The sequence below is a fragment of the Panthera leo genome, chromosome B3 (genome assembly GCF_018350215.1).
Source record: "Panthera leo isolate Ple1 chromosome B3, P.leo_Ple1_pat1.1, whole genome shotgun sequence".
Classification (NCBI taxonomy): Eukaryota; Metazoa; Chordata; class Mammalia; order Carnivora; family Felidae; genus Panthera; species Panthera leo.
Genome location: NC_056684.1, coordinates 8,778,729 through 8,793,198, shown reverse-complemented (window position 1 = coordinate 8,793,198; position 14,470 = coordinate 8,778,729). Strand labels below are relative to the sequence as shown.

The 14,470-nt window shown below is 38.4% G+C and overlaps 1 protein-coding gene across 3 annotated transcripts in view; it reads left to right on the top strand.

Moving 5' to 3' along the window:
- The window catches only part of AGBL1 (AGBL carboxypeptidase 1), a 774,608-nt gene that overhangs the window by 361,167 nt on the left and 398,971 nt on the right, over positions 1-14,470 (top strand). For all 3 annotated transcript variants that reach the window (XM_042941057.1, XM_042941055.1, XM_042941056.1), the window contains one exon: positions 10,539-10,715. In XM_042941057.1, coding sequence (XP_042796991.1) covers positions 10,539-10,715 — 177 coding nt within the window. The remainder of the gene's footprint in view (positions 1-10,538; positions 10,716-14,470) is intronic.

The window sequence follows — 14,470 nt, the reverse complement described above, 5'->3', positions numbered from 1 at the left end:
GGATGGAAGGAAGGTAGGAAGGAAGGAAGGAAGGAAGGAAGGAAGGGACAGGAGAAAGGGCAGGAGACAGGGAGAAAGGGAGGGAGGAAGGAAGGAAAGAAATTAATTCTGGTACTGAGAAGTTCCACAACCAAAGTGAAAATTTCACTGGATGGGATCATTCAGCAGATATGTGATGGCAGGAGAATCAATCACTAAACTTGAAGGTCAATCCAAAATTACTAAATTTAAATTATGGAGAAAAAAAATTGAAGAAACTTCAGTAGCCTTAGAGATCTGCAGGATAGTATAAACAGCATAATACTGAATCGAATAATTAACCAGGAAAATATAATGAATGCAAGTGAATGTATATACCCCAATATATAAGCAAAAATTAACAGAATTGAGAGAAGAAATTTAAAAATCCAAAGATAATAGTTGGATATTTTAGTACTCTTTTCTCAGTAAGAAATAGAACAATCAAACAGAAAATTAGTAATTTTCTGATCTGATTGATACATATGTAACAATTCTCAAAACAGAAAAATATACATTGTTTTTGAGTACACATCAAAATTATCCTAGGTAGACCATATGCTAGCCTATGAAGCAAGTCTCAGTATATTTTTAAAGCACTGAAACCATCCAGGTATGTTCACTTACCATGGCAGAATTAAATTATAAATCAACTTTTGTAAGATTCTAGGGTCTCTCGGGATATGAGGAAATTAAACAATATACTCCAAAATAACTCATGGGCCAAAGAAGAAATCAGAAGGGAAATTAGGATATGTCCTAAACTGAATAAAAACAGAAACACAGCATATCAAAATTTCTGGTATGCAACTAAACTAGTGCTTAGAGAAAAAGTTGGAGGCACCTGGGTGGCTCAGTTGGATAAGCATCTGACTTTGGCTCAGGTCATGATCTCACAGTCCATGAGTTCAAGCCCCGTGTCCGGCTCTGTGCTGACAGCTCAGAGCCTGGAGCCTGCTTCAGATTCTGTGTCTCCCTGTCTCTGCCTCTCCCCTGCTCACGTTCTGTCTCTCTCTGTCTCAGAAATAAATAATAAAAACATTTAAAAAAATAAAAAAAATTAAAAGTTGCAGTTTTTTTTTTTATGTTTATTTATTTTTGAGAGAGACAGAGTGTGAGCAGGGGAGGGGCAGAGAGAGAGAGGGAGACAGAATCTGAAGCAGGCTTCAGGCTCTGAGCTATCAGCACAGAGTGGGGCTCGAACTCACAAACCATGAAATCATGACCTGAGCCAAAGTGGGATGCTTAACTGACTGAGCCACTCAGTCGCCCCAAAAAGTTGTAGCTTTAAATGCTTATATTAGAAATGTGGAGTGATCTAAAATTGGTAATTTAATCTTTCACCTCTGGAACGAAGAAAAATAAGAACAAATCAAACTCAAGGCAAGAATAAGAAAAAAAAGAAAGAAAAACCCAAAATGGAAGTGAATGAAATAGAAAACATACAATGGGTAGAGGATCCATGAATACATGTTTGGTTTCTTGAATAGTCAACAAAATGATAATCCTTTAGTTAGACTCATGAAAGAAGACACAAGTTACCAAAATCAGGAATGAAAGGGGGCATCGCAACATACGTTCCAAAATGTAAAAGAGTATTATTAACAATCACATGCCAAAAAATGGATAAATTTTTAGGACAAAAATTACCAAAACTAACTAAAGAAGACATATAAAATCTGATAGGGCCTATTTTAAGTAAATAAGTTATATTACTGATTAAAAATCTCCGCACAAATAAAATATGGCCTCAATGGGTTTGTTGGTGACTTCTGTTAAACTCCTAAGATATAAATAGTAATAATTATTAACAAATTAGTTTTCAAAAATAGTGGAAAAAGACTTCTCAACTCGTTTTATGAGAGCTTTACTATTTTGACACCAAAGCCAGAAAAGATGTCACAAGGAAAGTCAACATCTGTCAACAAACACCTATCCAAAATCCTTCACAAAATATTAAGTCAAATCCAGAAGCATATAAAAATCATCATTCACTGTGATAATGTGGGGTTTAGCTCATGAATGCAAGGTTACCTCACCTTAAAAAATCAAATACTGTTCTATTCCCTGTAAATAAACAATGCAAAACTACATCATTAGTGATGTGGAGAAAAACATTTAAAAAAATTAAACATCCATTCAAAACAGAATCTCACAATGGACAAGGAATATAAAGGGAATTCTTCAACCTGAAATTGAGCATAAAAAAAAAAAGTCCTGTAGTTACCATCATGCCTAATGCTGAAAGATTAAATGCTTTTTCTGGAAGATCAGGAATAAGGCAAGAATATTTGCTCTCACCATTTCTGTTCAACATTTTACTATGTATTCTAACTAGTACAATAAGACAAGAATAGTAAAGAGAAGTGTGTGTGTGTGTGTGTGTGTGTGTGTGTTTGTATACACACATATATTTTTTTAATATATATATATTAATTTTAGTTTTTAAATTTACAGCCAAATTAGTGTATAGTGCAACAATGATTTCAGGAGTATATTCCTTAATACCCCTTGCCCATTTAGCCCATCCCCCCTCCAATAACCCCTCCCATAGCCCTCAGTTTGTTCTCCATATTTATGAGTCTCTTATGCTTTGTCTCACTCCCTGTTTTTATATTATTTTTGCTTCCTTTCCCTTACGTTCATCTGTTTTGTCTCTTTAAGTCCTCATATGAATGAAGTCATATGATTTTTGTCTTTCTCTGACTAATGTCACTTAGCATAATACCCTCCAGTTCCATCCACGTAGTTGCAAATGGCAATATTTCATTCTTTTTGATTGCCAAGTCACACTCCATTGTATATATATACCACATCTTCTTTATCCTTTCATCCATCAGTGGACATTTGGGCTCTTTCCACACTTTGGCTATTGTTGATAGTGCTACTATAAACATTGGGGTGCATGTGTCCCTTCCAAACAGCACTCCTGTATCCCTTGGATAAATACCTAGTAGTGCAATTGGTGGGTCGTAGGGTAGTTCTATTTTTAGTTTTTTGAGGAACCGCCATACTATTTTCTAGAGTGACTGCACCAGCTTGTGTTCCTACCAACAATGCAAAAGAGATCCTCTTTCTCCACGTCTTTATCAACAACTGTTGTTGCCTGAGTTGTTAATGTTAGCCATTCTGACAGGTGTCAGGGGGTATCTCATTGTGGTTTTGATTTGTATTTCCCTGATGATGAGTGATGTTGAGCATTTTTTCACGTGTCAGTTGACCATCTGAATGTCTTCTTTGGAGAAGTATCTATTCATGTCCTTTGCCCATTTCTTCACTGGATTATTTGATTTTTGGGTGTTGAGTTTGATAAGTTCTTTATAGATTTGGAATACTAACCCTTTATCTGATATGTCATTTGCAAATATCTTCTCCCATTCTGTTGGTTGCCTTTTAGTTCTGCCATAAAGAGAAGTATATTGGGAAAAAAGAGGAACTGTTTTTACTCAAAGTATAGTATCATAGGTAGAATATTCTAAGAATTTTACAAAATAAAGTACTGGAGTTAATATGCAAGTTTAGCAAGGTAGCAAAATGCATGATCAATGATAAAATTCATCCTATTTCTATATACTAGCAATGAGTAATCCAGAGATGAAATTAAGGAAAAAATCCATTTGCAAAAGTTTCTAAAAGATTAAGTCAATTAGAAGTAAATTAAACAGGGGCGCCTGGGTAGCTCAGTCAGTTAGGTGTCTGACTCTTGATTTTGGTTCACATCATGATCTCACTGTTCATGAGTTCGAGCCCTGAGTCGGACTCTGTGCTGACAGTGTGGAGCCTACTTGGTGTTCACTCTCTCCCTCTCTCACTACCCCTACATTACTTTCTCTGCCATCTCTCAAAAATAAATAAATAAACTTTAAAAGTTTAAAAACAGAAAGAAATTAAATAAAAAGTGCATTATGTGTACACTGAAAACCACAAAACATTGTTTAGAGGAATTAGAGGTGACCTGAACAAATGGAGAAGTGTACCACGTTCATGGATTGGAAAACTCAATGATCATCAGATGGCCACTCTCCCCAAATTTTTCTATAGAGTCAGTACATTTCCTATCAAAATCTTAGGAGGCTTTTTTGTTGATATTGAGAAGATAATCTTATGACTTATGTGGAAATACACAAGAGTATGAATAGCCAAAGAAACTTTAAAAGAGAAGAAAAAAGTTACAGGATTTACTCTACATGATTTGAAGACTTTAAATTTCAAAACTAAAAAGCTACAGTCATCATGAACGTCTGTTGTTGGCATCAGGATAGACCTATAGATCAGTAGAACAGAATAGAGGGAAAATAAATACACACAGAAATACTCACACATTTGTAGCAATTGATTTCCTGCAAAGATGCCAAAGCACTTCAGTACAGCAGGGAGGAAGGACAGACTGTCTATCAAACAGTGCTGAAACAATTGTGTAGCCACAAGGCAAAATATGAATTTAGATATTTACTTAACACCATACACAAAATGTAACTTAAAATAGATCATACACCTAAATGTAAGGACAAAACAATAAAACTTACAGAATGCAACCTACTAGAAAATCTTTGTATTTTGTCTGCTTTGATTAGTCAAAGCTATCTTCCATAGAACTCCACACAACACAAACTATAAAACAAAAAGTTGATAAATTGAGCTTTGTCAAACTTAAAGAATTTTACTCTTTAAAAGTCCCCTTATAAGTAAGTGGAAGACCAACCATACACTGGGAAAAATATTTGCCAATCATGTAACTGATAACAGACATATATCCAGAATGTGCAATTTTTTACAAGTCAATAATAAGAAAATAAACACACACATAAAAAACCCCCAAAATTGTTCTTGAATATGTCAACAAAAACAATGTATGCATGGTTAATATTAACAATATTATCATTCATCAGGTAATTGTAAATTAAAACGATAATGGGATAACACCACACAATCACTAGAATGGTTATAATAAAAAAGACAAAATATCAAGTGTTGGGGAAAGGTGTTTTAGAAACTGGAATCCTCATTTATTATTGGTGGAAGTGTAAAATGGTGTGGCCAATTTGGAAAACACTTTGACAGTTTCTTCAAAGTGAAGCACACCTTTAATGCACAGCCTAGCAACGCCATTCCTCTGTATCCACCCAAGAGAAGTGAAAACACTTGTCCACAAAAATGGACATACTTCTCATAGTATGTGGACTATGGACTTCTCATAGAAGTACCATTACACAATATCCCCAAACTGGTAACAATGCAGACATGTCCGCCAACTTGTGAATGGATACACAGAACATGGAATCTTCAGACAGAGTATGTTCATACAATGGAAACTTATCCACCAATGAAAAGGGACAAACTACTGATGCATGCAACAACATACACTTAAAAAAGAAGTCAGAAACTAACACAAGATGTATGGTTTAATTTGTATGAAATTTCTGAAAAAGGCAAAAATTATAGTGTTAAAAAGCAGATCAGGGGTTGCCTAGGGCAGGACTGACTGGAAGTGAGCATGAAAGACATGTTTGTACGGTGATGAAAGTGTTCCCAAGCTGGACTGTGGTGAGGACTGCAAAATATATGCATTTCCTAGGGGTGCCTGGGTGGCTCAGTTGATTAAGCGTCTGACTTCGGCTCAGGTCATGATCTCACAGTTGGTGAGTTTGAGCCCCGCATGGGGTTCTGTGCTGACACCTTGGAGCCTGGAGCCTGCCTCCAATTCTGTGTGTGTGTCTCTCTCTCTGCCCTTCCCCAGTTCATGCTCTGTCTCTCTCTCTCTCTCTCAAAAATAAATAAGCAATTAAAACTATATACATTTCCTAAAAATCATCAAACCGTTCACTTACTTCACTAAAGCTGGTATCAATAACGTGTGTTATTAAAAGTAAAAATTTATTGGGGCACCTGGGTGGCTTAGTTGCTTGAGTGTCTGACTTCAGCTCAGGTCACGATTTCATGGTCCATGAGTTCGAGCCCAGCATCAGGCTCTGTGCTGTCAGTGTGGAGCCTGCTTGGGGTTCTCTCTGTCCTTCTGTCTCTGCCCCTCCCCTCCTTATGTTCTCTCTCTCTTTCTCTTTCCCTGTCTCAAAATAAATAAACTTAAAATAAAAAAGAAGTATGAAGAAATAGAATGACATGAATTCTGTGACAATTAAAACTTGAGCCTTAAAGAATTTTAACTGCCTATTGTGGATCACAGTGAACTGAGGAGAGGTGGATGGAATCAGTTCTTTGGCAGTCCTGCCTGGGAAGTGTCTCTTGTTAGTGACATTTCCTGGCCTTGGTCTTCCTCATAAATTTCCAGTTTTGAGGAGTGGCAAAGATAACAACTGTGGATACTACTTCTACAGTAATGAGCATGTGCCAGGCACTGTTCAAAGCACCCTGTATACGTTCATTCACTTAATCTTCCCAACTACTGCGTCTTCTAGAATGGTGCACGGCAATAGGATATGCTTAACCAGTGTTTGTGAAATGAATAGGTACTTTTAGTAGCATCCCATTTCATATATGAGGAAGGAGGTTGCAGAAATGCGGTAAAATGTCTAAAGGTCATATAGTTAGCAAGAGCTGGGATTAGGACCCAGGTGACTCAGCACCAGACCACAACTCAGATTCTGACCTCAGTGATCTTCTAAAGCATGTGTTCTGTGAGACAGAAACAAAAACCTGAGTCAAACTATTCTGCAGAATGAAGAGGGAATAAGTCCTTGTTGGACACTTGGTAGGCGGGGATTATCTAAGTTAAGAGAAGGGAAATATACAAGGTAAAGAGAGGTTTTTAAAAGCTGGTTTTGTTTTTTTTTTTCCAATCATGCAAGTTTGAATATTGGAGCAGAGTGACCCTTCCTTTCCTCTAAACCTCTGAAGAGCATAGTAACAACACTGCATGGTTACTGAGGCTTCTCTTGACTTTACTGCTTCACTCAAGGTAGAAGCTGTTCTTACCCCTCCCCCTTCTGTGATGACAAAAATGAGGGTTAGCGGACTTAAATGACCTTCTCCATGTCAAATCGTGTAGAGTGAATCCAGAATTCATACTTTTGACTCCTTGTCCCAGCTATGCCCTTGCCACATGCTTAAGTCAGAGAAAAGAGAAGACGTCTGAGTTCCGTAGAGGTGATCATGGGGAACCGGCACCCCACAGAGGACTTCTCCCTGGAAATGAGCTGGGAGCTAGGAACTGTCTAGTGGGTTCATAGTCAGCATATCTTTGAAAGTTCTATCTTCTGTGAATTTGGGAAACCAGGCAGGACTTGGAAGAGTCAGCAGAAAGCAGATGAATTGAAATGCAGCTCAAGCTTTTACAATGTTCCCCCAAACCAGAATTAATGATTCAGGACCACCTCTTCCCCCATCAGCTGAGGTGCTCTAGACCCAGCTGCTCTAAGACAAATGGGATTCAGTGTCTACGGGGATGCAGAATACTCATTCTCGGGGCTGTTTCTTGTCTAGTCTTTAAGTCCCTGCTAGGTTTGTGTTGAGACCATGCTAAATGCCAGCTCCTGGACCATGCTGTGTATGTATATTATGTCATTCGTTCCTTGTATTTCTTTACGTGCCTATGGAATTATAATACCTACTGAAGAAGTTCTGTCCTACAGTGGTTACACTAAGCTCATGTGATCTGAATTAGGATATCTGAGTTGACATTCTGGATTTGTCCTTACTAGCTGTGTGACCATTGAAAAGTTACTCATCCAGCCTCTATGTTATGAGATAATAACAGAATTTATGTCAAAGACTCATGATGATTAATTGAACTAATGCATGTAAAATACATAGCAAGTGTTGAGTGAAAAGGCAGCTATTATAATTTTCTTTTTTTTTTAAATATGAAATTTTTTGTCAAATTGGTTTCCATACAACACCCAGTGCTCATCCCAACAGGTGCCTTCCTCAATACCCATCACCCCCCTCCTCTCCCTCCTGCCCCCATCAACCCTCAGATTGTTCTCAGTTTTTAAGAGTCTCTAGTGTTATGTATGCTAAGTGAAATAAGTCATACAGAGAAAGACAGATACCATATGTTTTCACTCTTAGGTGGATCCTGAGAAACTTAACAGAAGACCATGGGGAAGGGGAAGGGAGAAAAAGGGGAAAAAAAGGAAAAAATAAAGAAAAAAAAGTTAGAGAGGGAGGGAGCCAAACCAAAACAAACTATTATAATTTTCAACTTTTGGAAACCGAGATTAAGTTTAAGGGCACAGAGCAAGTGGGAGAAAAAGAGTTGAAGGTCCCAAGTCTTTTTCCATTGGAGCTGGGAGATCCCTTGGAGCATCACAATAAGGGTCCACTGGCTCCATTCACATGCAGTGTTTATCTATATTTTAATTCATTTACAAAACAAAACAAGACAATCTCCAAATACTAACGCTATAATTATCTTCATTTCTCTGACATAGATCTATTTGTGTGAGATCAAAAGGGAAATGGATTCAGGACTTTATTACCAATGCTGTAGTAGTTTTGGAGTCCATTATTTAATGGCTAAACTCTTGCTGTGGATATGTAACAGACATGCTCCAACTGCATCTTGTAAACCCCTTATTCTCCAGGCTCCAACAAAGGGAGCATAGCTTGTAAAGCTTTCTGAGATACATGCCATTAAGTGGAACATGTGGTCATTTGGGTATGGGCTATATGAGCTAAGAAAACCAGGTTCACTTAAGTAAGAAAAAAGAGATCATTTAAATAATGTCCAATTAACCTTTTTATAGCAAGGTAAAATATTGATAAATTGAGACCATTTTCAGTCATTTTAGTTGCTATGTATATGTCATAAATATTTTATGTAATACATAAAACAAAATAGTTTACATAGCATATAAATAATATATATATATAGTGTATGTATGTATAAATATAGTGTGTGTGTGTGTGTGTGTGTGTATATATATATATATAGTGTGTGTGTGTGTGTGTGTGCGTGCACGCATGTGTGTGTGTGAGATATATTTAAGCAGTCCCCTAAGGGTCTGGACTAGCAGATTCTATTTATTTCAGCAAATAATTATGGAGTGCCCCCTATGAGCCACCCAGCTTGGTGTGCAGAGATTTTCCTGTGAACAAGACACAGACCTGCCCTTATGGAACTTCTGAGCTGCAGAGGAGATAGAAAATAAACAGCTAATTACATGAAAATTAATTTTACGGTGATTACGATGACACTTTGAAGGAGAAAAATGGGGTGAAGGAATCACTGGGAGAGAGGGACAAAAGTGGGTAGATGAAATCAATTAGGGGACAATTATAGAAACTCAAGTGAGGACATAACAGCTCATTTCCCTTGTCCAAATGATGCTGTAGGTCTGCAGGCTATGTTGGGAACTTAACGATCATACTAAATTATATGAATAATTATGTTAACATATACATATATCATAGGTAATTTATAATATAATTAATACTTGTATTAATCTTTATATTAATGTGATTAAGTTATGTTAAGCATGGGGACAGTAAGAACCCAGGTTATTAAGAGATTTGCTCAGTGTTCTAGAAATTAAAAAAAAATTGCATTTCTTTAAAAGTACTTTTAATTTGTATTCTCATTCTGAGGAAAGAACACTTCCTTCTCCTTGCAATTTGTCCAAAGCCTGAAGTTTCACTGTTTGTTATCTAATATGCATAATTTTGTACTATGTGCTAGTATTCTGTCAGCAGTGAAGTAAAGAAACCTTCTTGTTAATGGCACAAAAGTTTGGGACTATCTAGGCTCAGGATTTCTGCTAACCCAAGGACCTGGTGTGCTATGAATTCTTGAGTCATCGTCCTCGAAGCGGGGAGGTCTGGTGACTAGAAGCCCCCTTTCTGTCAATCAGAGAGTGGCAAGGATCTACATACAGATGCTTTCTAACCATAGATTAAGTTGTCTCACCTAAAGCTTTTCCACCCTAGGAAACAGTGGTGTATAAGAACTCAGAGAGGATGGATTTAGTTTTATAACTGGTCCAGCCTCAGATTTATGAGATTTACAAGATGGGACTAGCAAGTTCATTTTGGCAGTCGTACTATTTTAGGAAACTTTATATGTGACCTTCAGCGATCATCAATGATTTGAATATCTGGGATAAGTCAGAAGTCCTTAGTTTGACTCTTGGAGCTAGAAAACCATGAGACTGGGTGGAGTCACTCTCTAAATTTCAGTCCGTATGAAATCTGTGTCTTTCCATGGAGCTCAACACAGTGATGTGTGAGGCTGAATGTATACATGTACAACATCGGTCCACAGTGATGGAGAGACATGGAACTGGGAGATCATGGTCTTTCGAGTAGGCCGGATTGACATTTGGATCCCATTCCAACCACTTTGTAGTTGGACTTATGCTATTTCTTTCTTACTTTTCTAAGTCTCAGATTCCTCATTTGAGAGCACAAAACAACAAACCCTTGATATCCATTCCTTAAGGTTGATAGAAGTTTGCAGGAGCATATATTAAGTGTTTGATATATTGATATGCTTAATAAATGTTGGGACATTATTTTTTATGATGCATATCCCTAATTCATCATGATTTTATTTTTTTTTGTTGTAGACTCTTCCCAAAATCCTTGATAAGCTAGCTCCAGCATTCACGATGAGCAGCTGCAGTTTCCTTGTGGAGAAATCCCGAGCCTCCACAGCCCGGGTGGTGGTGTGGAGAGAGATGGGGGTGTCCAGAAGCTACACAATGGAGAGCAGCTTCTGTGGCTGCAACCAGGGGCCCTATCAGGTATGTGAGGCTCTGGCATATGCATACTTTCTGTCCAGCAGCTATGTACTGTAATGGGGGCACTGTTAAAGACCTCTCAGTTCTTCTTTCTCTCCTGAACGTGCAAGAAGTCTCCAGGTAGTCTGGCCTCGCTACCTGATCTTGCAGAACTAATCAATGATTGCATTCACTGGCAGCACAATCTGTGTTTATCCTGGAAGCAATTTGTACGTGCCCGTTGGTTTGGTTTCTCAATCATGTGCCCTGGCCAGCAAGTGGCAGGGAGCCTCCCTCAGACATGCACCCCCAGCTTTTATGGAACCTCGGCCTGGCGCTGTTATATGCATGGGGATCTCTTGTTACCTTTTGCACAACTCGACTGGTTCCCCTTGCATCATAAAGGGTGTAGGTTGGTGCATAGATATAGCCCTTTACATCCGTGTATTGCGTGCCTCTATCTTATGTGATTATCTAAATCAGCAGCTCTCTGTTGCCCTGCTATCACCAGAGCACACAGAAGTGTGTTCATGACATGTATCTCCCCAACATGAGTGGATCTGGGACTCATGCTCCAGTGTCAAGGGAAAGGCTCGTATAAATCACATTTTTTTTTTCTACAGCTCTGTTAACTGCATGAGCAGCTGGATAGCTACTAAGTCAGCCTGCTTTAGCTGCTCTTCCCTGTCCCCACTAGAGGAGCATAAATAAGGGACATTGTGACAATGCCATGGTAGTAGATTCTTTTAAATTTGTTAGACAAGCTGACAGTCTTCTATTCAATCCCAAGGATACCTGGACCTTACCAACATTAAAGCTCATTACATTAGCTTTGATATTATCCTGGAACAGCCAGGAAGCACTTGGCACCTGCATGGTCCTGTGCTTGTGGAAATCTGGTAGCTCTCAGGGAAGACAGGGAGTGACAGGTGATGAATATTAACTAACTTCTCACCTGGCCAAAGACTTTTTTCTTTTTTGACACAGGGCTACTGAACCACCCGTTCTAACCTATTAATTCTGTTAAATAGCCAATCAGTCCAAACAGTTGCTCAAAATAAATTGTTCAGTTATTGAATTAATAAATTATTAGATTGAATTAATCCAGTTTACCCAAATTAATGTCGATGTAGAATAAGAAGAGTGAGATCATTGGAGGGGCATGGGATTAGGCATCACAAGACCTCACTTTTCCACTTATCAGCAGTGTTGCAAGCTACATACCTCTATGAACCTGTGTATGTTTCATATATCGAGTGTTAATATTCATAAGGATTCCTTTCCTCCCTACTGCACAAGAGTTTTTGTAAAAGCCAAAAGAGAATGTAGATAGGAGTGCATTTGAAGGTTGTATCATCAGGAATATGTTCAGTCCTTTGGCATTCAAAACCTGTATGATTGGGAAAAATAAGCCTGGAGTATTATTGACTCTAAGGACTTAAGGATATAGACTTGTATCCTTCTAGTTGTGTGCCCTTTGATGGATAGGGGCGAGACACTTATTTAAAGGAGGACTCCATGCATCCTTCACAGATCTATTGGAGTGGTGACTTTCATTGACTTTGTTTCTCCACGTAGCAATTCAGGCTAACAGCTTCCAGTCAGATAAGTATCAGTGCCATTCATGATAAATCAACTAGAAACTCAAACCTCTGGAGTTGCTGTTTGAGAACTAGATGACTCAGACATTCAGGCCCCTACCAACACTCCATCTTCCGTGTAACAAACACATGGGCTGTTACAAATGACACGGAATGACAGAGGCTTGCCCAATGGGGTGGCTTTCACATACCAGCTCAGCATTTCCTCTGTGAAACTGCCCATGTGACCTTTGCATGAGATCTTTGTAAGAAAGGATGGAGAAGGAATTGGCTAGAGGAAGCCCTAATGGTGCCAGACCTGGTTTTGCTTTAACAATCCCATCCTCTATATGAAACACCTCTCCGAATGGATTGGTTTTCTCCTTCCCTTTGTTTTTCTGTCCTTACAAATGCTGTTGAATAACTGAGCAAAATTGCAGACAGTGAGTAAGAGGATGATGAATAATTTTACAAAGGGGTAGGGGGAACACCCAAGGGAAGGAAGCCAGCTCAGAATTGGGAGTTTTGGTGATTTTTGTTTGAGGTATATAATGCAGTCTATGAGCTATAAAGCAGTGTAGAAATTTCCATCCTGAACATATTGCAAATGATTTTTGTACATTGAGAAGCTCAGTCCCAGTTGAGTCCTGAGGTTATTATTTTAAGGTCATCTTTCCATTTTTTGTTTAGCATTACCATTTATCCAAAAGATGGAGGGTACTTAAATATACCCATGAGGGGCATTCCTTCCTTCCTTCATAAGAATATCAATATTTTTGCAGTTTCTCTGGTTAATGCAGCTTTAAAGTAGTTCCAATCATTTCTCCCCCAGCACACTAAGTACCTGATTTGTTAGTATGGAAATGAAATATCATTTCTTACAATGACATTTATGTTGGAACGGCATTAAAGAACATAAGCTATTACCTTCAAATAATTATTACTAATATGATATTTTCTCTTCTATTTTCCAATATATAGTTGGTTAATTAAAAAAAAAAAAGAATTCTCTTGCTTTTGTGTCTTTGGAATATAGTCTCTACTGCTAGGTTATACATTTAGATCTATAATCTCTGAGTCTCACCGACTGAGTGATTTACTTTATCTATTAGGGACTGGTCCAAAACTATTGAGGCTATGGAGGGGAAAAGCCAAAATGGAATCAGGCATACTCTCGGGGCTCATGTTTTAGAGGTGTCCAGTCTGTGTGGATAGCTGTGTATTTCACACCTAGCATTTGCAGCCTGGGGTCACATACATGGTGTGTTTGCACATTCAAAGACATGTGCCTGGGCCCCATTGGCTGCTTGTAACTTAGGACAGTGTGAGCACTGCCACCCAAGCAGGCTGTCCACGTGCCCTTTGGCAATGCTGCTGACTTGTGGGCAAAACGGGTCTTTGTCAGAGGAAGGACAGAGTGAGCACCTGAGGTCTGAAGAGTAACTCAACTGATATTTAAATCCCCTCACTTCACACTACAGCAATCCATTTGCTATGCCACCAACAGAAAGATTTTCCAGTAACCCAAACCTATTCAAGTCACAGTGTTGCCCATAATCCTTCATTGTGTTCAGAGCAAGTCCAGCTCCTTATCATGCCAGGTAAGGCCTTGTACAACCTAATTCATTTGTGTAATACTCAATCCTTTGTTTAGCATAGAGTACATGTTGAATATGTGTGATGATTGGCAAATGAATGGAAAAATAAGTGAACAAATGGATGGCGATTTCCATGTAGAGTCAGATGATTATCCTCTCTGTCCATAGATCACTAGAAAAAGAGAAGGAATTGCCATGGTCACGTGTGACTAGAAGCCACTTTCAAATGAAGATTTTAATTTTTTAATTTTTTAAAGTTCATTAATTGAGAGAGAGAGAGAAAGAGTGAGATGAACAAAGAGAATTCCAAGCAGGCTCCATGCTGTCAACACAAAGCCCAATGCAGGCCTTGATCCCAAGAACTGTGAGACCATGACCTGAGCCAAAATCAAGAGTTGGATGCTTAACCAATGGAGCCACCCAGGCGCCCCAGAAATGGAGATTTTTAGAGTCATTGAAATGGATAGTAATGGAAAATGTGTGGGTGAGAGAGAGAAATGTGTAAGAATGCAATGTTGAGTCCTCTCGAATCTGTCACTATACACATGATTTGAGAGCACCTAATGGATTCTTTCTCAGAGTAAGGAGATTCTAATCCAGG